The 25,832-nt window shown below is 44.1% G+C and overlaps 1 protein-coding gene across 1 annotated transcript; it reads left to right on the forward strand.

The window, feature by feature from the left end:
• Positions 1 to 105: 105 nt before the first annotated feature.
• Positions 106 to 25,106, forward strand: LOC146181623 (DNA polymerase eta-like). Its single transcript, XM_084576626.1, has 11 exons — positions 106 to 294; positions 3,682 to 3,841; positions 4,881 to 5,015; positions 8,349 to 8,551; positions 10,191 to 10,342; positions 12,288 to 12,391; positions 16,255 to 16,374; positions 17,431 to 17,554; positions 17,820 to 17,885; positions 19,264 to 19,433; positions 22,983 to 25,106. The coding sequence occupies exons 1-11, from the start codon at positions 267 to 269 to the stop codon at positions 24,079 to 24,081; spliced, it is 2,361 nt and encodes a 786-aa protein (XP_084432752.1). The 5' UTR covers positions 106 to 266; the 3' UTR covers positions 24,082 to 25,106.
• Positions 25,107 to 25,832: the final 726 nt, after the last annotated feature.

Here is a 25,832-nt window from a genome sequence, read left to right on the forward strand (position 1 = left end):
TTCAATGGCATTTTTTTTTTCTGTAGCATGATTTCCCATCGGCTTTTCAATGGTTCTTTTTGGGCTGCTTCCTGGCTTCTTAGTGGAATCTGTAGAAAACAGAAAACAGTTCAGAAGTCAGCAACAGTGTACAAAACATGTTCTAACGCGCAGCGCGCGTAAAACAGGTGGTGTGCTCGCTGTCGCAAGCTGTCCGACTGACAAAAATTGAATCATTCGTGACACACAGGAACATGTCGGCGGCCTCTACAAGCATCCACTAGCCCATGAAAAGGCTGACACTCCTGTTTCAAGGTACGCCAAACCGTAGTTTCAAAGAAACTGTGCGATGTTTGGCTGAGGGCGGCAGAAACTCGCGTGTGTGTCCTAGCTGCTTGTGATTTCGCTTGCTCCTCAGAGATCGATCGTCCCTTGTTTGGCATGTTCCGAGATAACTCATCTCACCTTATCCGGGGTTCGACGGTTTTCGCACCATTTTTCTAATTTAAACGGAGGTAGTTTGCTTTTTGACGTTTGAGAAATGAGCTTGAACACAGCGATTTGCTCATGTTTCACCACGCAGACGTTTCGCTTAATTTCGCACTGCACATGCGTTCTGATAGCAGTGAAGGGGCGTTAAATGTTCCGCTTGCTCATTACATATATATACTCTGACGAGGTCGCGAGCCTATCCAACTCGTCGCGTTTCAGGCTCTTCAAGGTAGAGAAATTTTCATTTTCTACTGTATGGAAAGCTCCAAATGGTTCAAGGCAGTACGCTCCAAAATCACTTAAGGGGCGCACAGTTGTAGTGTTATTGCATTTGGCCGTTCGATCTGTTCTTATTTTTAGAGCTAAGCGTTACTTGCGCCAATATCATCTGCACTTCGCCACAACTACGCTGCGGAAAACATTGCTGCGACTGGGTTTCGAAGCCGCGCTGGAACGAACAGATAGTTTCCCCTGTTCGCACATGAGAGCACTATCGCCGTAGCCGATCACGCCTCGTGTAAAACTGCAACACTCATGCTGTGCAGAAAACATTGTCTTCCTCAGGTTCCAACTGCAACACACTCTTTTGCTGACTTGTGAGGTTTGATCGTCCTTGCCTTGGTTAACATTGCTGGTGCCATTTAGTCAATTGGTAGCAGCCATTTTTGGAAAGCAATTGGTGCCCCATAGCATGTATCGCTGTAACTTTTGAACATTTACATAAGAATCATTTTTGTGCAGTCTTTTTGTCAAAAAGTTGCAGCCCAAGGGGATTGCTTTTGAGCCATGTAACGCACCCTCTGGAAGCACTCCAGGAACAGCAGTGCTCAAGAAGGGTTTGGACAAAATTTCTCATTGCCTGCGAGATTGCAAATGCTGGAGAAGCGCAACAAGTTCTGTCACAGGGCTTAGAAGCAAATCCTTAGGAATATACATATTGTGTCTTCCTGAGTGGCTAGCTCCTGTTGAAGTTATTCCTTGTTTGACTAACTAACAGATATGTTTATCACTATGCTTCTTAACACATATTGTACCTAATTTCACGAGCAGGGGGTGCGCTGGTTAGTGAGGCGATGGGCTGCATCCGTCACATTGCATTTACTTTTTAAATCTCTTATCACTTCTCTTGTGACTTGAGAATCACTGTGATTGCGTGACTGGATGTGTGCGCTGCCCAGAAAGTATTTGTAATCCTTGCTGTCTGCTGATGTGAAATCTTTCCTGTGTTCCAAGTTTGATGTGTCAGTTCCTAAGTTGTCAATACTGAAGTCTTACTTAACAGAGGGCTGTAAACATTCGCATATTGTTCACAATTCTTTCTTCCTTTCTAATCTGTCATATTGAGTTCAGATAGTGTAAATCACATACTTGTGTGATGAAAGTAGTAATAAAAAAAAAGTATAAGAGAAGAGACAAGAACAGCTTTTACCCTTCATCTATGTCTGGCTGAGTGGTCGTGAGTTTGCAGGGCTAGATGCTTTTTTTGATGTGCTTAAGGTATGAGACAGCTGTTGAATTTTGCAGACAAATTTGGTAATAAAACCGGTGAAAGTGAAGCAATGTTAGGAGCTGGACCTTAACTATCCCTTAGAGTAGTTTTTGTTATCAGGAACGGGACTGCATATGCAGCGTCTTACAATGACAGCTTTGCAGTGTTGCGAAGCTTGCAGTGTTGTGGTTGGCGATCTATTTTGTTTTGAAAGAAATAAGGAAAAGGTTGGCACCCTGAGCTGAAACCGCTGTTTTCAGAACAGACATCTAAAGGGCAGTTACTCGAATGAAATATGCACATAGACTGATGATGAAAGGGGGAAAAAAAGGGTGTAGTAGAAAACTGTTTGAAGAGGCTATTAAATGCAGTATGTAGGGAATTGCCTACAGTTACAAGCATAAGCAAGTAAAAGAAGAAAACGACTGTGCAAGTTTTGCCAGGTGAAATTAAAGATTGCTCATTAGTCACAGGTCGCTTATGAATGTGATCGAAGCTCCCAGCCTGTGCAGTCAAAATATGACACTTTTCGGCTCTTGTCACAGGGATTTCGCCACAGACTCCGTGAAATATCCAAAAAGCCTGAATTTTGGAAATCCTCTATATGACTTTTTTTTTTTTTTTTGAACTGTTAAAAGCCCTTCAATGTCACAACAGCATGCTGAGCATGTTGGTTTTATATTTTTGGGTGAATAGTGGAAAAGGAAATATCTAGGACAGTTTCTTATTCTTCCCTCTACTCTGGCTAAAGAGTCATCTTATTCCTGCAAGAAGTGACCATTAAGCCCCAAGTGTGATCAACAGACAGATGTCATTACGATGTTGCATGCATGTGGCTTGCTTCCTTTATACCGCACACATCATGCTGAATTGAAGGCCACTTGTTTCAGCATAAGGCAGATTCACACACTGGCAAGTATGCACACACAAAGGAAACAGACGGAACATCTACATATGCAAGTATCACATTGTGACAAGCTTGGTTTGGGCATAGGAGGGGGAGATCTTTGAAAGATGACCTACAGGCCAATTCCTTAGTTGAAGTCACAAAGAAAAAATGTGCCTTAAATAGGGAGAGAAAGCTGTTACTATTAGTAATATTATGGTTTGCCATGCTGCTATACTTGTTGTGGGCAGAATGTGTAATATGCACAGATTTTGTTAAAGCTATAATAACTGAAAGTACTAAAATAGCTTGAAATGGACTGAAATGAATAGATAAACTAAATAAGCCCGATGACATCTACTGCAGATGTAGAGAACTATTTTTGCTTATAGCAGCACTGCCATAAGTATGGCGGCGTCCTTAGTTTGGTTTTCAGTTTTGAATGTATTTTAGGAGCGAATCAAGGAGCAATAAATAATGAAAGTAGTTGTAATTTGTTGAAGTTAAAGTTAAAGTTAATTTATTTATAAATAAATAAATACCTGTCTGTATGGCGCTGTGGCGTAGTCATAAAATGTAGTATATTCACTTTAGGTGCTCCAAGCAGATGAAGTTTTAGTAGAAACGAAAGGACACAGTATGGCGCTACACCTGCTAAAGCCTGAATTTCGCGATTAAATTAAAATAAAAATTCCTGGTTAAACCTTGATTTCGCCCCCCGTTACTACCACCAAGTGGTAAGATCTACCAGAGCATGCCAATATTTTTATACTTGTCTCGGGCATAGACTTTTCCTTTAAAGCTACTGATGTGCGTGCTGTGCTGGGTTTTGCAGCTGCAAAAGCGATGGCGACCACGGCAGCCTCGCCTCGGCACCGGGCGATTGTGCTGGTCGACATGGACTGCTTCTATGTGCAAGTGGAGCAGCGGCTGGCGCCCGAGTGGAATGGCAAGCCCTGCGCCGTGGCACAGTACAACACGTTCCAAGGGGGAGGGTGAGTGAGTAACCATATAGCAAATTTATGAGGAGATCTACAGGGTCTTGAATATTTGAGGCCCGGGTTTTAAAAAAATCCTATGCGAAATCTACTGCACTATTCGAGCTGAAATAACGTTCACAGAGTAGCAAGATATGGTCTATGTGATTTGATAAGTGATTCAACATTGATACTTTCTAGATGTTCCGGAATCGCCAAAAAACTGCTCTCAGCGGCGTGCACAATTTTCGCAGAAGAGAGTCAAAAAGCTGCTTTGACATGGTGCACCATCTGTCTAGCAGTGAGGCAAGCTCTCCAACAGCCAGGATGACGCTTGCCTCACTGCTCGACAGATGGCGCACCATGTCAAAGCAGCTTTTCGACACTCTTGTGCGGAAATTGTGCACGCCGCTAAGGGCAGTTTTTCATCAATTCTGGAAAATCTAGGAAAGTATCGATGTTGAATCACTTATCAAATAATGTAGACCATATTTTGCTGATCTGTGAACGTTATTTCAGCTCGAATAGTGCAGTAGACCTCACATAGGATTTTTTTTTAAATCCCGGGCCTCAGATATTCAAGACCCTGTAGAGAGATTACCCCATGCTATTTGTGCGATGACGCTGCTATGAAATGTTCGACCGTTTAGTAGCTGTCGCAGGATGGAGCGAAACAGAAAGATGAGTGGGTGAGGGGCAAGTAACAAAAGCGTCTTATAAAAGTTACGAGCTTCTAGTACTTCGTGTGTGGTAGCTTGTAATTAGAGAAATGTAAAGACCTTGGAGACTTACCAGGAGAATGATGATTGCTGCATAATTAGGCAGCAAATTCTCGTAGCTTCTGAATGCCCACTAACAATAAAACTGCTTAAATATACTCAGCAGTGGCTTGCGAGTGACACAGGCTGTCACGAGCGACAGAGGACGAAAAGAAAATAAAATGCAGGGAAATGTGAAACATGGCTCCTCTCCTCTGTCCGTTATTTGTGTGGAGTCATCATGGGCGAGGCTGACAGCGAGAACACTGTCTCATGTACAGATGGCTGTGACTTTGCAGGCTGATAGCGGTGAACTATGAAGCTCGGGCGTTTGGGGTCAAACGTGGCATGCGAGGCCAGCAGGCTGACAAGCTGGCCAAGGGCCTGCACCTGTTCCGAGTTCCAGAGGTCAGGGGCAAGGCCGACCTCACCAGGTGGGTGGTGAAAACGCCTTTTTCTTATTCTCATGTAAAGCATGTGTAAGTTGTATGTTAGTCGGCACATAACGTGTGCTTTCTTTAGCTTCTCATCACCTTCCAGTAACAGTAGACAACTGATAAGACGAACTGCGCTAAGACTAGCACTGGATAACATGAACAAATGTGAGAAAATTTAGGTAGTTGGTTTTCTGTAAGACTGATTATGAAAAAAAAAAATTGCTCAAGGCAAACAGTTTCATGTGTCCTTCGTATAAGAAAAACTTTTAAACTGACCGCAAAGCATGGTGGCTGTGCAGCATTGTCGAACGAAAGAAAAAATATATCAATATTTTTTTTTTGTCAAGGAAGTGCTACCCAGAAGGGCGGCTTCCACGCACCTTTGTGCAAAACTGCTGAAAAGCCATCTTGCAAAAGCACACTGTCCTGTTGGGGAGGCTTTTATGACAGTAGTATCATACTTTCCCACTTTCCCCGGGAGACTTTCTATTTATGACCAAACTTTCCTATTTTACAATTACTGCCCTAAATCTCCCGATAAGTGGCCTCTGCCTGCGTAAGAAGGATTTCTGCAAAACCGGCATCGAGGAATTTGCAGCCGGATCATAACTGCCAGCGTCACAACCATCACAGGCCACACTAGCAGCATCGGCATCAGCAGCCTTCCAGCACGCTTGGCCTTGCAGGGTCGTTGCTGTGGCTTTGCCCAAATGTCATGCCATCTGACCCTCTTGTATCGCGCTCAGCCTCGTGCCTCATGTTACCGAGCTTTGCTATGCCCGATGATGGCATGATGGCTCATCTTTTGGAATCATTGCGGCCAATGGCCGCGGACGAAATTGCCCCTGATAGGGCTAGTTATAGTTTTGCATTAAAAACTTAAATCGTCATCATCATCATCATCATTTATTTCCAACATGTTGTTGGGGGTCCCCAGACGAAAAAGCTGTTGAGAACCAGCTTGAGGGTGCATGGGGCCCGTACAAGGCAGCAGCATACAAAGCATGTCTGTGCATTAGCATAAGACAAAAATCACCATTTTTTTTTTTTTTTTCCATTCCAGTGTACATGTTAAAATCACAAGCAAAACATGCACGGATCACAAATATGGCTGAAAAAGGAAAAGTAACAAAGAAATGTCACCACCAAGAAAATTTTATTATGAACAAATCGGCATCAAAAAAAAAAAGAAATGACATGCCAATCAGTTTATGTCGCTGCAGAGACATAGTGAGAACTCTTGTCTGCGGCGCAGATGTCCCAGCGCGCACCTCTAGTCACATTTCATGCTTCACTGTTGGTGCTTGTGTGTTTAAGTTTTTAGACTGGGACTCATTTGACACTGCTTAAAAGTTGCCCTTACTCCCCACCCTCCTCAGAATGTTGAAACTTTGAATGAGGCCTACCCTCTCCTTGGTGGTTACTATAACAAACCGGTTTTTGAGAGAACCCTGCCACTAATTTTTTTAAAAATCGGTCTTTTAAGACCAAAGGTTTCACCAGAATAATACTTTTGTTGGCAGACACTAGAAAAGAGGTGAATCGCGTTACTTGTCTGACAGTAGGTAAATTCCGATAGTAGTTGGCTTTGTAACTCTGCAGGTGGATGCAAATAGAAATATATAAGCTCACCATCATTGATAGCCATGTCTGCTGTTTAGAATGTTAAAAACTTGGTTGCTCTCTGTGCTGTGGCTCAATAAATTTCGGTCATTTCTTGCCCAGTTTGAAATTAACATGCTTCCGGAGTGTGCTAAGTGGCGATCACTTACCAGCGAACATCACTTCGTGCTGTGAGTGCCACGTGACCTACTTCACCCCTCAGCAGACAGACTTCATTTGAATTTTGGAAGTTGTATTGTTTTTCTAGTGGACACTGCTTCTGCTGGCCCTACTTGTTGGTACTAGGCTTCTGGGGAACAGCACTAAATGACTTGCACAACAAAACTGCGTTCAAGCAATGTACTGTGATTATTAATCATGTTATTTTAAAGTGGAACCATGGCTGTGTTTCTCTTCTCTTGTGGTGGAAGGTGACGTGCTTTGCTGAAAATAATTTACATAGCAGCATTTGTACTCAAAGTGAAGTAAAAGGTAATTAAAAATATTGCTACAAGCCTTTTAAATTATACTTGCACGTATCCCAGTAACAGTGATGGCTAACCAAGGACAAAGCGTGCTAGGCTTGTGTCAGATCACTTTGGGAGCCGATTATGAAAAAAGGCCCGTTTGGCCTAGCTAATTAGCAGTTCTTTGGTTTTATTGGCGACACTTGCATGTAACTGTAACCATGTAGATGTAGCAGTGGCAGAGAAATGAGTTCCAAGTCGAGAGTCATCTTAATGGTGCTATGAAGCTTCCTCTCTTTTGTGGAGCTGCTGATCACTGATGGGGATAGCCTTGGAAACGCAAAAGTATTGTTGCCCTTCAGGGATGCATGTTGGTACGGAAGCAAAAAATAAATAAATAAATTTTGGAAGTGTGCATATGATAATTTTTAAAATGAGTTGTGCGCGTGCAAGAGGGTCGTTGCATAAGCTTGAGAAGATTGTCTAATTAGTTGTCAGCTGTATGGGTCATTTTTCATATTAGAAAGATTAGCATGCCAGAGACGTACTAATTTATATACCGGTCTCCCAATTTTTTACAGAAATTTCCAACTCTATGACTACTGGCCTATATATCTCCCGAAAAGTTACCTCTGTGCATGCAAGGATAGTTTTTGCAAAACTGGCTCTACAGAACCTGCAGCTATGTCGTAATTAGTATCAGCGTTACCATCAGCGACCACACTAGCACCGTCGACACCATCGGCTAGGCGCCCGATCAAAGCCGAGCCGAGCCAAAGCCAGGCTAATCCTCATGTGCTTGAAGTCATTTGATATCAAAACCCAAAACGAGATACATACTTGTCGGAATCTTTACAATCTTAAACGTCTGAATTTCTGTGTTTCATGACATCGAGAAAAGACTGATATTTTGCATTTCACTCAGTGTTCGGATGCAATGTCAGCGTGTCTCACAGCTGCAAAGGTGATGTGAAACTGGAATTACCAAAGTGAATTCTGCTCAACAATGTGCCACACAACCCGTCAATGTGTACTGTTGAAGGACCATCAGTCTGGGCGATGCTTTATGCAAAAAGCTACTCTGGCAGTTCTTGGAAGCTAGCAAAGCTTGCTACTGCAAGGTCACTGCCTGAATGTTTGGAGGAAAACCTCCCTCAGAACATTGAATGCAGGCTGGAAGTCAGCACAGTTTGAACTATTGCCAGAGATAGCTGCGTGCTCCCAGCTTCATGCTTCTCGTGCGTGGCTTCATTCCACGCAGGTACCGAGAGGCAGGGGCTGAGGTCCTTTCGGTGCTGTGCCAGTTCAGCGACGTGGTGGAGCGTGCCAGCATTGACGAGGCATACCTGGACCTGACAGAGGCGTGCAAAGCAGTGCCGATACCGAGCAGCGTCGATGCTGTGCCCAACACATACCTCGGTCAGCGACCCAAGGCGTCGGCTTCACAGGGTGGGACTGACCCCAGTACGTGCCCCTTTCATAACTGTTCACTCAAACCTGGTTATACTAATGAAATTGCCGAAAGTTAGCGATTCTTCTTTACACCCAGGTTTTTGTCATATACAGCTTTCACGTAAAGGCAGGAAAGCAGAATGCAAAACGTAAACCAAAATAAGAATTGTATGCAAGGAAAACTGCCATGCATTGCCTTCTATGTGGGGTCAGAACTTGAAAAAGTTACTGTGCTTAACCGTACACAACCGCCAACATAGTTTCTGTTGGACTCTGCATCTTGTATGAAATTGTTTTGATCCAATGCATTCATCTAAAATTGGGAAGACCATGAAGCTGCTCTCGCCTGTAATGTTTGCAAGTTTAACCACGCATTACCAGTGTCTCAGTCCTATGATGTGGCTGATCAGTGGCTGCAGTTCAGGCGAATGTGAAGCGTCAAGGGATCTATGTTTCTACTTCTTTCGCACTTTTCAACAACCTTGGCACTTCGGAGAGAGACCAGCTTTCGCTGTTCATCCTATCTGCAGTGCAGAGTCTCTGCTAAGCCACTTCGTTGCGCACGCTTTGACTTTGCACAGGTGCATTACTCTTATGTGAGGTTTGGAAAGCTGTGGTATTGTTAGTGAGTGAACTAGACAGGCCAGTGCCAAGGAGACTGGTCAGAATAGAAGGGAAATTAATACAGTGAATTCTCTTATTTTTTGATCTGGCTTAATACATTTTTAACATAATGCAATGTTTGTTTGTTTTTTAACTTTCCCGGCCAACGCCTGTTAGAGGCAGTGCATTTTCTTATTTTCTTGGTGGGTTGGATAATACAATCACAAAAATATATGAAAAACTCGTGGGGTTTCGGATTTCCTACAGAGGCGAAGAAAAACTGCTATGGGGGGGATAGTAGCCACTGTAATGGTAACGCTTGTAGCCAATGTTTTGCTACTATTTGCTCACGTAAGGAGCTCTCCGCGCCCCTTTCTTTTTATAATTGAGAATTTACTTTCTTTTTCCAAATTTTTTTGTAGCAGGTCCCACAGCTTCGCGCCCTCGGTGCCGCTGTCGCAGCACTGACATTGGCAGCCTGCCAAGATGCTATGCGCCAATAACATCTCCGCGGCACTCATGGCAGCATTTGTGGAGTGCCATATTGTAGATGCTCTGCGTGGCTTTCTCTTTGTCGACAGTGCAGAGCTAAGCTATGAAACTGCGTCTCATTTCTACAAGTAACAAAAAAGCTTGCTTCCGGACATTAAGAAACAAGAAGTCCAGCCTAGAATGACAGGTTATTCAAAGTGCGGTGATAAATGCAAGTTCTGTGCCAAGTATGTTTCATTCGCAACGTTTTGATGCCTGATTTGGATGATCCGATTTTTAGATAGTGCATTTTAGTTTTCAATTCCTGTGAGAAATACATCAACAGGATTCCTCTGTGCTAAAAAGATTTGTTACCTATGAAATGCGAAGCTGCGTGGTGAGGTCTGGACTCTGTGCTGTGGAAGCCTTCAAAGTTTCACTAAAATGTTAAGAAATCAAGGAAACCTCTCATTTCCCTCGCTTGAGAGGTTTAAAGCATTACTTAGTTGTAGACATTTCACACTTGGCAAAGGTAGAAGGCGAAGTGTAAATTTAAGTGCTATGTCTCAAAATGCAGAAGCTGAGCTTGCCGCTTGGCTGTCTGAAATCGAAGATCCCGACTGCCCGGATGCACTCCTGGCAAGGGCCGCCGCGCTAACGGAGCAGATACGGGCAGCCGTCTTCACCCAGACGGGGTTCCGTTGTTCAGCTGGAATTGCACACAACAAGGTCTGCTTCTGCATCGGACCATTTTGCATTATGTGCAAGCTGCATGGTTAAAATGACTTTGAAAGAAGAGTCTGTTTGAGGAAGGCTCAGATGTTCACAATGTAGGGAGTACCAAAGCAGTCGGTGTTACCAGTAGTTTGAGAATGGTATTTTTTGCTGTCCGATTCGTGCTGCACTTTCATTGTCCAAACTGTTCGAATCTCCTTAGCAGTCACATAGTCCTAAACGTCCATCTCAATTTGAAGTGAAACATTGCGGAGTTCCCAAACGATGGGACTGTCTAGTACTTCACACAAGATATTTTGCTCTTTCCTAATAGCATCGACTGCCTCGTGGTAATCCAAGGCATTGCATAAAACTAAGGGGCTGACAGGAATTAGAACTGCTGCGGAGCTGCTTTGTTGTGCACTTGTTGGGTGTAAAACAAAGCCCAGCACCACATAGTGTCTCACTCAACCGTGACACGGTGCAGTTGGGTTTACAAGTTCACAAATAATTGGCCCTGAGCCTGCCTGGCAGCGACCCTTCCTTTGTCTTCGTACACTAAAATGAGAGATGTGGCACTTACAGAAGCAGCTCACCTTGCACAGGATAATAATGGAACGGGTGAAGATCATTAGAATCTGGAAGCTGTGTATTTGAGGCCACGAAAGAACAGGAAAAAGTGCATCATTGAAAGATTAGCTGCAAAGTTAGCCTGAGCCCACTACTGTACTATCGCCTCATGAACTGTCTTAGCACTCTGGCGGAAGTATTTGCAGCAGCTGCCGGGGAAGTTGCTGGCCCCTTTTGTGTCTGTCATTCCAGATGCTTGCTTTTATGGAAGCGGTGAATTTTTACAAAATCATATAGAGTACTGATGAAGATGAATCTTGTTGAATGCGCATGCCACCTCAATATCCTTTTTTTTTTTTAATCGAGGCTAAAAGTCTGTGAAGTGCGATAATTTTCCTCTGGGCGCCACAGTAGCCGTTGGAATCTACCTTGCTAGTATTAGTACATGCAAACCGAAATTCAGCCAATGAGAGTTGGTGTTTTGGCATAAACATTTAATTTGAAGTATACATTTTAGGGCTGTCGAGCCAGACGTAACCAAAGGGGTTTTGGTGGCAAGTGGATTTTTTGCAGACATGAATTTAAAAATCACACTTGCACCAGTGCATAGGAGGACGCAACTGTTCATTGGGTAAGGGCTGCAGGAATAGGCTTGCAATTCCTTTGCCATAGAGTGTTGCGAAAATGCACTCTCAACGGCTTTCATGCGCATACCGTTCTAGGGTTGTGACCACCTTTTTCCTCCTGCAGTTTGCCTTTTTTTTTCTTTTGGACACCAGTCCTGGAATATTCTTTCACTTCCATCAAACTAGCACCCCTTTTGCCCCGCTCCAATTCTGCAGTGCACATCCAACAGTTCACTAATTGAATTCTCCTTTGCCTCCTAGGTAGTGTCATGCATGAGCAAGTTAGTGGGACGCTCACAAAGCAAGACGAATGATATTCCAAGGTCTCAATTTTTGAGAATATATAGAGAATATGGAATATAGCTCGACAAGCTAGGCTAGATGTGGTGGTTGTGGCTAGGCTATGTGGTTCTACTCATTCGTAACAATTTTTTTTTCTTACTTTATATAGCTTTTCTTCTTTTTTTCTAACTTAGTTACTGGGTATTCTACTTTATATGGCTTTTTTTTTTCTTTTTTTTTTCCAAACTTAGTTACTGGGTGCTGATAAAGATAGCACGTGTCAAAGGGACAGAACATTGGCCGAAATATGTTATGAGATTATGCTAAGTATGGCTAGATACCATCAGGTCATGACGTCCCAACTTTGCGATATCCCACGGAATCTCGCAAAGAAGTGTGACACTTCTCCCGAACGTACGACAGTATGAGCCATTAAAGGCGTTCACCTTAAAAAAGACATGGTGTCGGCTGGTTATGTGCAGGTGCTGGCCAAGCTTGCCTGTGGTCTGAACAAGCCCAACAAGCAGACGGTCCTGACTGAGACTGGGGTGCCTATACTGTTCTCCACACTGCCCGTGCACAAGCTGTAAGCTATTACTGTGTGCACACAGCTGGGCTTGTCATTTTATAACTTTCTGTGGTGCGGAAATCGAGCTTGTGCTGCAGAAGTTGCGGCATGGATAGTTTTATGGTGTCCAGTTGTGTTGCATCGTTGAGCTGGACTTTGATATGTGCTACGGGGTGCACAATGTCATAGAGCCATAGTTCACCTTGGGGTGGCATTTTGATGCAACTGCTGCAGATAGGTGGTGTTTATCCATTTCTCCAGTTCTACGGAGGTGTATTTCTGGCAGGAGATGTGGCTTTGAGGCAGCTTTATGGGGAAAACAACATTAAGTTCCGAGAGGCAAAAAGTTGCCTAGGGCATGGACAGGTGTTTGTTTGTGCCTATTGGAGGAACACTGGCAGTTATGGTTTTCAAAGCGATTTGCACGATGATGAACCTTTGCCAGGGTTTAGTTGTGATGATGGGTTGGCATCACATTTGCTAAAGGTACGCTGATAGCAAATAAAAGTCGTCCACTCTCGATTGATCAGGTTTTAGCTTCAGGGTTGTCTTCCATGTCTCATTTCTCAAGCCTCTTTCTTCTGATGTCATCTCTTCCGCTGCTTTTTTTTTTTTTTTTTTGGAAGATGATTGTTGCGTTTATTGCATGACGTTTTTTTTTTTTTTTTTTTTGTTGTTGTTGTTGTTGTTTTGCCACAGCACATGCGAAGGCTTGTAGGTAGCTCTTTTTTTTTCATTATTATAGGTACAAACAAAAAAGCCTCCCTTGGTGTATGATTCGTAGCTGTGTTGCATGCATTGTGCTTGCATTAGGTGCCCGTTACGAATGCCTTATACCCTGGTCACACGGGCAGTTTCAATGCCCATTGAGCCGAAGAATATTGAGCAGCATGCCACAGTATGTCACTCATGTTCGCCTCTTAGCACACCTTGCGACAACCGAGATCAAGTAGACCCCACAAATGCTAACGATACCAACCACTAACACGGCAAAGATGACCGCCGAGCTAAGGCAGCATCACTGGCACAAAATAGCCCATCATCGTTCCACCGTTGCTGTCTGTGGGTTATGCCGGGCTGCGAGGCGTTTGAATACCCTTTTCCAAACAAATTTTTTATTTAGCAATAGCTCTCAGAACAATGTCCGCCTTGTACTGTCCTGCTTCACTTATTTTTACTGGATATTGTTACCTGTGGCGCCACCTGTCGAATGACATGCTCGCTACTCAATGGTTATTGAAATTTGCCGTGTGGCAGTGGTGTATCTAGATGGCCATTGACTCAGTGGGCATTGAGGTCGCCTGTGTGACAGAGCTACATTTCTCGCATGAAAAGACCATTTGACAGTGTTGTTCCACCCAGTGGCTTTGCTGCCTGTGCTTCTCTGCTACTTGTACGCAGAGTTTAACTCTCTGTCTTCCATTTTTCTGTTTTCTGTTCTGGCTACTTCTTTGCAGCACTGCCTTAGCTCACTTTGCAATGTAAGTTTGAGACATCTCCGTAACGGCTTTACGGACGTGACATTGATTTACGGACGCAAGAGTAGTAGAGTACTATAATTATAGTATAGTATAGTAAGTGTGAGAGGCATTCCTCTCTGCTTGTCCTTATATATTGTCTTCATAAACGGGCACCGAGGACAACCTCATGCGTTTATAGTTGCGAATGAAAATGTGATTCTCTCGGTCTTTCCGGTTTGCTGACATATTTGTTTGGCAGTGGACGATGCATTCATAGCCACGAAAATTGAACGTAAATATTATTCCTGCCAGTCTGCTCACACTTTTGATGTCCTTACTGAAAGGGATGGCTTGCCGCCATTTTGTAGTGAGGACGCAAAGTCGAAGCTCGTTTTTTCCTGGCTATGCAGCCAACGCTACGCTACAGAGCAGAAATATATCAGCTCACAACGCAGCAACATATATTCCCCTCATAAATTTCCTGGATCGCGCTCGGGATTGTTATACCATTACGGAAATGTTTACGTTATTACATCACGATTTACTACACAAGCCAGTACAATGTTAGTGAGGTCCGTTTTCAAATCGGTACACTACGCAGAGCAAACTGGATGGTTGCGTCATTTGTCGGAAGACTTGCGAGGAGTATGTCAGCTGCTTCCGCTTCGTCTACCCACCGGTTTCTGTACACTTTCGCAACGCGCTTCTTTCGGCAATGTAAGCAGCACGCAATATCCATTAACCGGGAATTTACGTTCACTTGGGTCTCAGGTAGTCTAAATAAAGGCAGTTCTGCATCGTTGGAGGCTCGAAAACTACAACAAGTAAAGGTAGAACCGAAACTGTGACTGGGGCCACATGTGCCGGCACTGCATTGTGTAGTAACACCAAGGCGGAATCTCCGCCCCTGTAGCCTTAGCTAATAATGGCTGCGTTTGGACGAGTTGGTTAGACATGTTAAACCTGGAAAAGCCTTAGCTATACAGTAAAAGCTCGTTAATTCGAACTTCATGGGACCCGGAAAAAAGTTCGAATTATCCGATGTTCGAATTATCGAATGGCCTCGAAAAAACTGACAAGAACCATTTGTATTACTGTAAATGCACCGTATGTAGTCGTCGCGTAACGAACCCGCTCGCATAATGAACCCACCCAGCCCCGATTTGTGGCAACGAATAAAAAAAAAACCATCAGTCGTTAGCGTCCTTCCGTGCGCCGTCGCGGTCCACAAAACATTTCTTGGCAGTGGGCCAAGATGCTGCGCAGTGATAACGGTGTGTTTATCTTTTGACTTTAGCTCCAGCAGGGTGGGGGGGAAGCGAACTTGGCAAAGTGCCAGCGCTTGTCCGGTTGTGTAAGCCTCCTTTTTCAGTACGTTCGCTTTATCATGCTATGAGCGACTGGGGCGGGCGCGTCTACCACCACTCCAATAATCGGAACGCGCGATAGCAGCAAGCGGCTTTTGAAGCAGCGTTATGATCGCAGCTGACTTGCGTGCTTCCGTTGACAACTGATGGTTGGAAGGACAGATGGCTATCGCAAAAAAAAAAAAAAAAAGAAAAGAAAAGTTTAACCCGTAGTGCCCGTCCGAGATCATAGCCTTTCATGGGCGTTGGCTGGGACCGCGCCGAGAGTACTTATCCCTATTTCCAAATTAACAGGGTTGGAATTAACGAGTATTTAGTTCTGAGCTACGTTGCGCAGAAGAGAGAGCAGGCAGCCGTCGCCGTCGCGGCCATGCACTGACCTTGCCGCGGCCGCCGTCCCCTCCCTCCAACGCCGCCACCCGCCGCGCCGGTCATGGCGTCATTTAAGTTTTACCCCCTTTTCCTTGGTTTTACCTGGTTCCATCTTCTGTCCCCGTTTTGGACGTGCGCAGCCTTTAACTATGCCTTCCGATCGCGGAAGTGTTTCTTTATTTTTTTTTTTCTTTTTATTTTTTTTTCCGCGTGATGTGCGCCAAGCCACCCAGACGCGGCGGTGCGTAGTTCGAATTATCCGTAGCGGAACCGACTCGCGTTCGAATTAATGGGCTTTTTTATATACAGATCTCTATGGAGCTTGGCCGGACCAAGTAGTCTAGTTCGAATTATCCGAAAATTCGAATTATCGAGGTTCGAATTAACGAGCTTTCACTGTATAACCAGAAAAAGTTGTCCAGGTGGGAGTATAATGGGGGTGTATAGTCTGCAATAAATGGTATCCTCAGATGGCCACCAAATGCGAATAACGCTTGGCTAATGAGAATATCCTGCTGGGCTTGGGCTGCAAAAGGTCTACTGATAATGATTATAAATATAAGGACAAGTTGGAGGAGAGGGAAAGGAAAGACATAACTGTCTTATTGGAAGCATCATTAGTTCAGTAACATTTTGTTTCCTTTTTTTTTCCCCCGCTTTTTTCTTGTGTTGGGGAAAAAAGGCGCAAGCTGGGTGGGAAGTTGGGCCAGGACATCCAAGAGCTGCTGCAGGTGGAGGTGGTGGCAGACATGCTGCATTTCTCCCAGGACCAGCTCGCCTCCCACTTTGGACAGAAAACAGGGTGAGCCCCAAGAGTGCGCTTTCCACCACTTTGGAGCAGGAGAAAGCTTGCGTGAATTTCTAATTCACCGAGTGCATTATATAGCACTACCTTGATTTGCTTACGTCCTGTCTCCCATGTCTGGTCAATTTTGCCAATTCACGCATCGATGTTTGCGCATGGCACACCTGTGCAGCAGATTTCAGTTCGCACTTGCACAGCACCTGTCATATTTTGAGGAAAATTTCGAATTCAATAAAAGTGTTCCTTTTGTTATTACAACAAACTGCACTGAATACAATTGACTGTACTGCCTGTGCAAACTGCACCTCAATGACAGCCTTTCAATTTGGACGTGTGCCTTGCTTTCCACAAATTAATAAAGCAGTGCCTTTGGGGGATTCGCTGTTACAATCCCCATAGAGCATGTAGAACCTAGCATTTTCAGATTTTGCTGTGAAATTTTTAAAAGCGATCCTTCATAGCTAGGAGAGAAGTATGTTGCGCTTCTGGCTGCAAACACAAAACTTGGAAAATCCATATGTTGCTCCTCCCGCACTGTTGAGTGAAGTTTATGGAGTGCTTCCCTTGGCCAGTGGTTTGGTGGCCGAGTTTCTGTGGGACGCAGTCTTTGTATACTTTCTGAAAAGAGCCTGATGGCATGCTTCTCGGCCATCCTCACATTGTGGTGGCTTTTCTTGTTGAGTGGCCTTGGATGGCTGTAGCGTACAGAACACGCACTTCAAATCACCACAAGGTGCACAGGCTGCTCAAGTAATCAGCGTAGGTCCACAATTTCTGGCTGTGTGCATGCACAACTTTTGCTCTGATGCTGGGGTTGAATAAGGTCAAAAGTCCGACTGCTGCAACATTTGGCGACAATTATCCTTTTTTTTTTTATTGTTATTATTAAAAGGTGGTGTGATCTCGGTTCACGACAACAGCCGTCATCACATTAATTCATCTTGTTTGTACCACGTGCCAAGGCTAATTGTGGTTATCGATACACCTAAGATTAACTACAGCCTTTCGCTAAGCTAAGGTCCTATTTAAGTGATACGTGGCTGTTTGTTCCAGGACGTGGCTGTACCATCTTGTCCGTGGCATAGACTACGAAGCAGTGACTCCACGCAAGCTGGCACAGTCCATTGGGTGTGGCAAAAACTTCCGGGGGAAGCTTGCCCTCGACACTACGAGCAAGGTGAGTGTGTGTGGTAAAATGATCATGCATATGCTAGTGGAAGCAGTGTCAAAGGAAACGCCTATTTAAGGCAAAATGCTTACTTGGCTCGTGGTAAAAATCTATCTGCTATAAGAACAAATTGAGCACTCATATTGATACAGAGGACTCTGTGGAATCTTATTTGATAAGTAGCACCATTCTAAGCACTCCAGTGCTTCATCAATTTCTGTTGTTTCTGATGCTTAGTGGTATGTTCCCTTTTCTGGTGGTCTTTTTCTTCTAGGTGAAGCACTGGCTGGATCAGCTGTGCGAAGAGCTGGTTGAGCGGCTTCTCAGAGACCGAGAGCAGGTGAGCCTGATTCGGAGTAGTGGTGCAGTACTCAATGGTAAAAAAAAAAAAAAAAACAGGTGGCGATGCAAGAGAGTGGCATGCGCTAACATACGAGTGAAAGCTTTATATTCAGGGTGCCTAATTGGCACTTACCAAAGTTCTGCTGTAGAATAACTGAGTCAGCAGTCAGTGAGAAATTTTTGTCGCAGTAGCATTTCTCGGTCATTAGTGGTGATGCCGTAAAATGTGCGACATTGGCGTATAAATGTCGCACACGACCAACTACTTGGCTTAGGAACAAACCCCTTGGGCTCTTTAATTTTGACAAAGTATGTTCTCATGTTACATCACTTTCGGACCATTTGCTCTTGCAAGTGCCATCCCTTTAATTTATGCCTGACTACCCTAAAGTGTTATCAACAAACGAAAATACAAAGTATTCCCTTTTGCTCGTTTTCCGTCATGCAAAGTAGGTTCAGGTCAGTACTTTGTGTTGTTATGAATGCCATTGCTTTTAACTGGGTCCACTTGCCAGCCTCACTAACGTGGCAGAAACTTGGTGGAGAGAGGATGCCTGTAATCGAAGCTGAAAACAGCACAGCAAGCTTTGGAGAGCAATGCAATTGCAGTAGTGTTGTGAGATGGAAAGAAAGCATGAGGGGTCAAGGAACAAATGTGAGGCAGTCATGCTCTAGTCTAGGAGTTCTGAAACTTTCTTCTCTCAGCTATCATATCCAACAGCTATCAGTATGTGCGAAGGAATTCCCCCTGCCACCACAATCAGCCGATATGGCTTGTACATAGACCTGTCCTGGCATTTTCTCTTTTAATTCTTTTTTTTTTTCTTTTTTCTTTTTTTTTTTTTCTTTTTTTTTTTTTCTTTTTTTTTTTTTTTAGTTTGCGATCGGCATTATATATTGAATACCGTCTTCTCACTCATGCTCAGGCTTCTAAATTAAGATCAAAGAAGCAGAAAACTACAATTACTCAAGACGAATGGTAGTCCAATCGCAGTTTGCGGAACCCCTAAAAGGAGCCTGCGGAGCGCAGTTCAGAGAGTCTGTGCTTCAGTCAAAATTGGGGAGAAGAAATGGAGTGACCAGGGCATGCGATGCAAAGGCAAGATAACCACGGGTCATGGATGGTAATGGAGCAGACTCCAAAATGCAGCATGCTAAGCAGAGGTCATCAGAGGGGGGTTAGGTGGGCAGCTGAGATCGTGAAGTTCGCGGAAATCAGGTGGCCATGGTTGGTTCAGGACGAGGTTAAAGTGGAGGGATATTTGGACAATGGTGACGATGCCACCCTGTTCGTCTCATTAGGAGAAAAGCTTGCAGTGCATGCTCAAATGCGCCAGTGAAGTGAGTGCTGTGTGTAACCTTTTACTTGTGCGCAGAACCAGCGCATTGCTCAGTTGCTGGTGGTCAGTGTGCGTAAGGCGGGCCATGAAGGGGGCACATCGCGGTCTTGCCAACTAGTCACCTACGACGTTGCCAGGGTGGCAAAGGATGCACTGGCTGTGGTCATGAAGCTGAAGACATCTCCATCTGCGTCTTCCGACACCTGGTGAGTGGAAGAGAGCAGGTTCTAGCTGAACTATTGTCGTATATTGCTGATTGTTGACTCCGATTATAAGCCAACCCCCCCAGATTGTGAAATCTCCGCAGCAAAAATTTGCCCGTAAGACTTTCTATTTTTTATTGTTCTGATTTACGATCACTGCCCTGAAATCTCTCAATAAGTGGCCTCTTCCTATGTAAGAATGCCGTGCCAGTTTTGACCGGTGACAGCGTGGTGGTCGTTTCTTGTAGGCGGTGGCAAATTTGTCACTGGCAGATGGTGGCAGCATGCGGCCAGTGCAGCCATAGTAGATATAAAAGCTTCACTGGCTTTGCCTTCGCTTTTAGTGAGCGTGGCATTGAAGGGATGTTGCCACAGCTTTGCCCAAACGTCATGCCATCTCTTCCTGTGTCGCGTTTGGCTTCATGCTACTGAGCTGCTCTCTGCCTGATGATGGCATGATAGTTCACTGTGGCCATCGGATAGTTCATCGGTGCGGCATCATTGTGCCAATGACGCCGCACCGATCAGTTTGTGTTGGCTGCATAAACGTAATGAGAACACTCGACAGTGGCGCGCCGACGTTTTGACGCACACCTCTAATTATTGCTGTTGCTGCTTTTACTTATGTTTAGGATGTTTACAATTAGGACTTATTAGACACTGCTTCTTTATATATATATGTTTTGTGTTGCATATTCATCATGGACATGGGCCTAGTTAGTCCAACTACACTTTTGATTGAGCTAATCCATTAAGTTTGATACCTTGTAGCTGCTTTCCCTTTTGAAGCACATCGAAAAAGGAAAGAATGACAGAGAAAGCCCTTCATTGGCAACTTAGCGCTAGTCTCAGGGAATATCTTGCGTTTTTGAAGCGGAAGCTTCACTGCGCCACATATTTCGAGCCGTCTGGTATGCACGGTTTTCACCTTAAGAGAAATTTAGAGCTCAAACTTCTATGTTAAGCCTGGTGGTCGCCATGTGACTTTTGGGCATAGTCACGTAGGCCACCAAGTGACCCGTGACCACTGTCAAGGTCACGTGACCTGGTAGTCACCATGTGACTTTGGGGCATAGTTACATAGGCCACCAGGTGGCCCGTGACTGCTGTCAAGGTCACGTGAGGTGTCGTCGGGTGTGCACGGTTTTCAGCTTGAGGGAGATTTAGAGGTCAAACTTCTGTATTAAGCCTGGTGGTCGCCATATGACTGGGCAATAGTCACGTAGGCCACCAAGTGGCCCGTGACCACTGTCAAGGTCAGAGACACATGAGGTGATAGTGTGATGTGGAAGTAGAGGGTGCTAGAGCGGCGATATGTGTATAAATAGGAGCCCCCAGGCTCCTGCCTAGGTTACAACTATGCCCGAGATAGGACGAATACCCTGCTACAGTAGCGCATCGGAATGCAAAGGCATGTCCAAAAGAGGCCCTGAAAAGGCGGCGTGCCATAGAGAACGGTGAAGAACGGGCTTTATGTTTGGAGAAATACACAATGTGTTTAATCCAAGCTTGGCAATGAGAGCAGCCGTGCACATGAAACTTTCGCTTCCCTCCAGGGTTAATCAAAGTTGAACCACCAGCTAATAATTTGTTGTTGAAACCTCATAAAACTTAAGTAGCCAAAATTCTACACTTCCGAGGTAAAGTTGACCGAAGCCCTATAAAAACCAAAATTTCAGATTCTCGAAACTTTTTGTAGCCCGGTGATAAGAAGTGCCTTCCAGAATTGCTCACAGTTTGTGTGTTTACAGTCGGACTGCAAATGTATCGGTTTGTTGTAACATAAAAAATCACGCTATTGCACCTTTAGTTTAGCAACTAAGGGGACTGACAAGTGAACTTTGAAAGGGGAAAACTCTGTGCTCAAGGGGATTCTGCATTGGTTGTTTTATAAATGCAACAGGAGATTTCTACTTTGACTTCTAAATTTCTTGATCAGCACATGCACTCCACTCGTTTTATTCCAGTATTGGAAATCATGTTGAATCAGCATAGTATAAAATGTACACCAGCAAAAGAGATGAGCAGATCACTATAACGTGGTTCAAGATGCCCAGTGGTAGTTGGTTATCACATAGCGTCAATTTGAGTTTCCATGTTTAAAGCAGTTATGGTAGTGTTTGCTGATTACAGTGGTTGCTGGTTTCAGCCAAGAAATGCAAAACACTGTGCTGCCATCTGTGGACAAAAGCTGAAAGTGCTTCATGGCTGATTGGAAGGAAGCATTGCTTTTCATCGAGTGATGTGCTGTAGAGAGCTTAAATTATAGCATAACATGATGAACACTTCAGAAAGGGAAAAGATGCCCTTAAAGGGAATCTGAAATGCTTTTTTTGGCAGTTTTCTAAGATACACGCATTAGAATGTACGAAACTTGTCTATTAAACTCGCCAAGTGGTTTTGCGCTGCCATTTAAAGTTCTGATGTAATCGACTGGTAAAACCGTGACGATCTTCAGGTTTTTTCTCAAGACATTGTATCAGTCTGGAGAAAATAAACAATGACGTCATTACTAGTGCCGATTAAAATTTCAACTGCTTTCGCCGAATCCTTTCTCTGAGTTGCCCGATGCCACCTCACGACCTAGCTTCATTGACGTTAGTTTTCTTCCTCAGTGGAAACATCCGCTGGAAATGCATCACCTCTACAGATGACATCATCGGTGTCCCTACTCGTCACCATGCACTGCGGAGCAGACTGAATGTCGAAATAGATTTATCAGCGATTACTTCAGCAATCGAAATGCTACCGCAATACGGATTGCTATGATTTAACCTTAGCCTTTCCACATTCAACTCATTTAATTTAGTTTGATACTAAATCCACTTCAATTGCCTTTTAAAAAGACATGAGCAGTGTTTTACAGCTGTTAAAACAGCGCTGGAAACACAGACAGATAGCAAGACAAACATAATGTCCAGCCAACTCGCCTAACAATCCACTGTGTTTACAGGGTTGGCTGCACGGATAACAGAAAGGTTTGACTGCTGTATGGAGTTTGCTATGAAAATTATAAATCATTGTATCTTCAGCGCCCAGATCACGAACTATGGGACAACCTGTGTTCACTTCCACTATGGTCTCTTGACTTGTTTGGTTGGATTTTGGTTCAATTAGATAGACTAATTTATGTTTGGAGAAGTAAATGTGAACAGGACTGAAGCTTCCTTCAAATCAGAAATTTATCCCGAGATGGGCACACTTTGGGCTAGCAATTGGAGAATGAGAGCTAAAACACAACCATAGTCACTAGGAAACTATTATAAAGTCCAGGGTTAGTGTTATGTTGCAGTCATCAAGTAGTCATCTGGCTCAAAAAGCCGTTTTATCATAGCTTGTGTAAGCCAAAATAATTGCATTGTTGATCTTTGCAGTGTTATAACTCTTGTAAAGCAACACAGTTCCTTTCACCTGTTAGCTCAACAGGAGCCTGGAAGGGGTCACACTGTTTTCCTGTAGTGACATAGAATCTGAAACATGGAGCTACTTTTGCTTTGTCTGTGACTGCCCTGTGGCTTTCTGTAGAGATATGTCTCTTGTCCTTTTTCTCAGGAATCCACCATTAATCAACCTGTCCATAGCAGCGACCAAGTTTCGAGACAGCCTAGAAGATGGCTCTCAGGAAATCTCCAAGTTCCTCGTGCAGCAATCCAAATCCAGCACATCCAAGAAGAAACAGGAGTCATCACCGCCGCCTCCAGTAACCCCGCTGAAAGCTGACGAATCCTTCAACGCAGTGAGTGACGATAAACACTCTGCAAGTGCTGATGCACCAACAACATCCTCGCATTCTTCGGAAACGCCAAAGAAAGTGGTCCAAGGGGACGACCTGCCATTTTCAGAGAAGCTGGCACTGATTTTGGCAAGCCCTCGGCAACGTAGCAAAGAGGACAGCGTAGTGCCGCAGGCCACAGTCGAACAGAGTCGCGTCGAAGGGGTGAAATGTGCCTTGTCAGCTATAGCCCCATCAACATCTCCTAAGAAGACGGACAAGGCAACAACAGCAACAGCGTCGAAAGCAAAAAAGACAACCTCCAAAAAGAGCTCTAAAAAAGCGACAGCTGTTGATATTGCAAAAGTGAGCTACTTTGAAAAGATGTGGGCGAAAAGTGAGGCGGGCGCAACAGCTGCACCCTCTACTGATGTTGCAGTGAAGGCCCAGAGCTTAGACGGCAATATTCGTGTAAATAGTATTGGTGATGCATCTAACGTATCGTGTACGGATCCTTTCAACAGTGATGCTTTACCAACACCCAGTAGCTCACGGCTTCCGCATGTTGAAGAGGAGAGGCCTAATATCAGCACTGAAAACACTGACGTCACTGAGAGACCTGGCTCATCCTTTGCTGCAGATGGTGTTTGTGTTGCTGACAGTAATAGCGATGAAGGAGCGAATGCTTTATCGATAGACCCAAGCTTGTTGCACAAATGTGACCAGTGCGGTAAGACAGTAGTGGTCTGGAGGAAAGAAGAGCATGATGACTACCACGTCGCTTTGAACCTCAGTCGTGAAGAACGCGCAGTCAAGCCAGTGACTAAACCCGTGCCTGTCGCTCGAAAACGGGCTTCATCGACCTCTGTGAAAAGAGTGACGCGGACTAAGAAAGCATGTGCCGAGAAAACAAAAACATTGAAGGATTTTTTCACCTGATAACCATTGTGAAATGTTGTACATGCATTGTGCGAGTTAGCTGTTTTTTTCTTATTTATTGATTGTCACTTGGAAGCATATTTGCTCAGCGTTGCTTTTGATTCGACAGTGAAATGCTATGAGCATTTGTTAAATTATTTAAAGAAATTTTTTACAATTTTTATGTCGGTCTAGTGGCATGTCGAAATGGCCCTCTTTTCAGTGAAGTTAACAATTTTTATCTCCGAGTGAGCATGCAAGAATTATGAACGGCTTTTGAGTTGCTCAAATGTTTGTGTAGTGTTTGGACAAGGTTTTAGATGTTTGTTGCTGAATACTTACAATGCTATATAGCATTGTTATACGTTATATATATTTTTACACGCAGGCATATATACCATATTCATTTGAATGTAACGAGTTTTTACTGAAAGTAGAAAGGAAAAATGACCCTTCTTGCTATAATTGAATACAGTTGTAACTAATTAATGGATAATGAACAACTTTTCTCGGGACCAAATTTTTTCTGTTTATGCTCGTTTAATATAAAAATTTGCTGTCCAGACAATGCATGGAGGGAAAATCTAGAGCCCATTGAGTTCAATGTATTTTTGTCTGGATTAGAGCAAAGTCTCAACTGACTAACCCAGATGTTTCTGTTCCTCTATTTTGAGTGCAGGACACTAGCGAAATGCAGTGTAAAGTGCAGTGTCTTAGCGATGGGCTTTTTTTGTGGTTTTGTGCTTTACTTAGCCAAGGTACCCGGTTGATGAGTCTTATTTGCCGTATTACATGAAGGACCATGTAAAAACTCGGTAGGCTGCGCTGCATTCAAAACTGCCTTCAGCAGCCATCAGCCAACTGGGTAAAAATACTATAATACATGGTTCTTGGGAAGTGAGCAGTCATAGGACAAGATGCGACGTCGCAGTATGAGACTGCATGATGCGTCTCATGGGCCACTATACTCCGTCTCACAAGCTGTTTGCAAGACTTTGGAAGACAGCTCTTTCATCTAACCAGGTCTGCAGGAACTCTGAAGATTGTCCCTCAAATATTTCAACAGTCAAGGTATATTTTTTGAACCAAGAAGAACAATTGAAAACATAGTTTTGATGTGTATTTATAATGTATGTACACAGAGCATTCACCACTGGTCAAATCAAGAGACAAGGCCCACATGGGCAAAGATATGTGGAGGCCTGTGGTGAGGTAGTGATGCACCAACCATTCGTCAACATATTGTTTGCCAAGTTGGTTGTGTTGCCAGTGGGCTGTCTGTACACCATTAATACATCTTTTAACACATAGGTGAAGCCACTTGACAGTTGACACGGGAGACGTTTGAAGGGGCAGTTATCTAGACCTTTTCACGACCCTCCGAGAAAGTGGTTGAAGTGGGCTGCGGTGTGGGCGTGGGGTAGTTCTTTCATGTGCTACGAACGCTGCCCAATCTCCAATATGGCAGCGCCCTTCAACCACTTTTGAGAAAGTCTATAGTGCACGCTGTTCTGGTTGGCCCAGACTGCCCACAGCTTCCGCAGTGCTGCCAACAGCTTGTGAGTGAGAATATAGATGCTTGAAATTGCACCTTATTATTTTGAAATTCGTGGCAGACGTTTTTCTAATTATGCCTTCATGGCCAATCGTTATGCATATAATGAGACCTTAAAGATATGTTTTTCTCCTTATCATGTTTATCTTCATGGCCAGTAATTAGTGACGATATGCTATATGGACAGTTTTACTCTGGAACTGTAGTGTTTGTACTA

Source organism: Amblyomma maculatum, chromosome 8, assembly GCF_055883805.1.
Source record: "Amblyomma maculatum isolate TAMU_Amacu chromosome 8, ASM5588380v1, whole genome shotgun sequence".
Lineage (NCBI taxonomy): Eukaryota > Metazoa > Arthropoda > Arachnida > Ixodida > Ixodidae > Amblyomma > Amblyomma maculatum.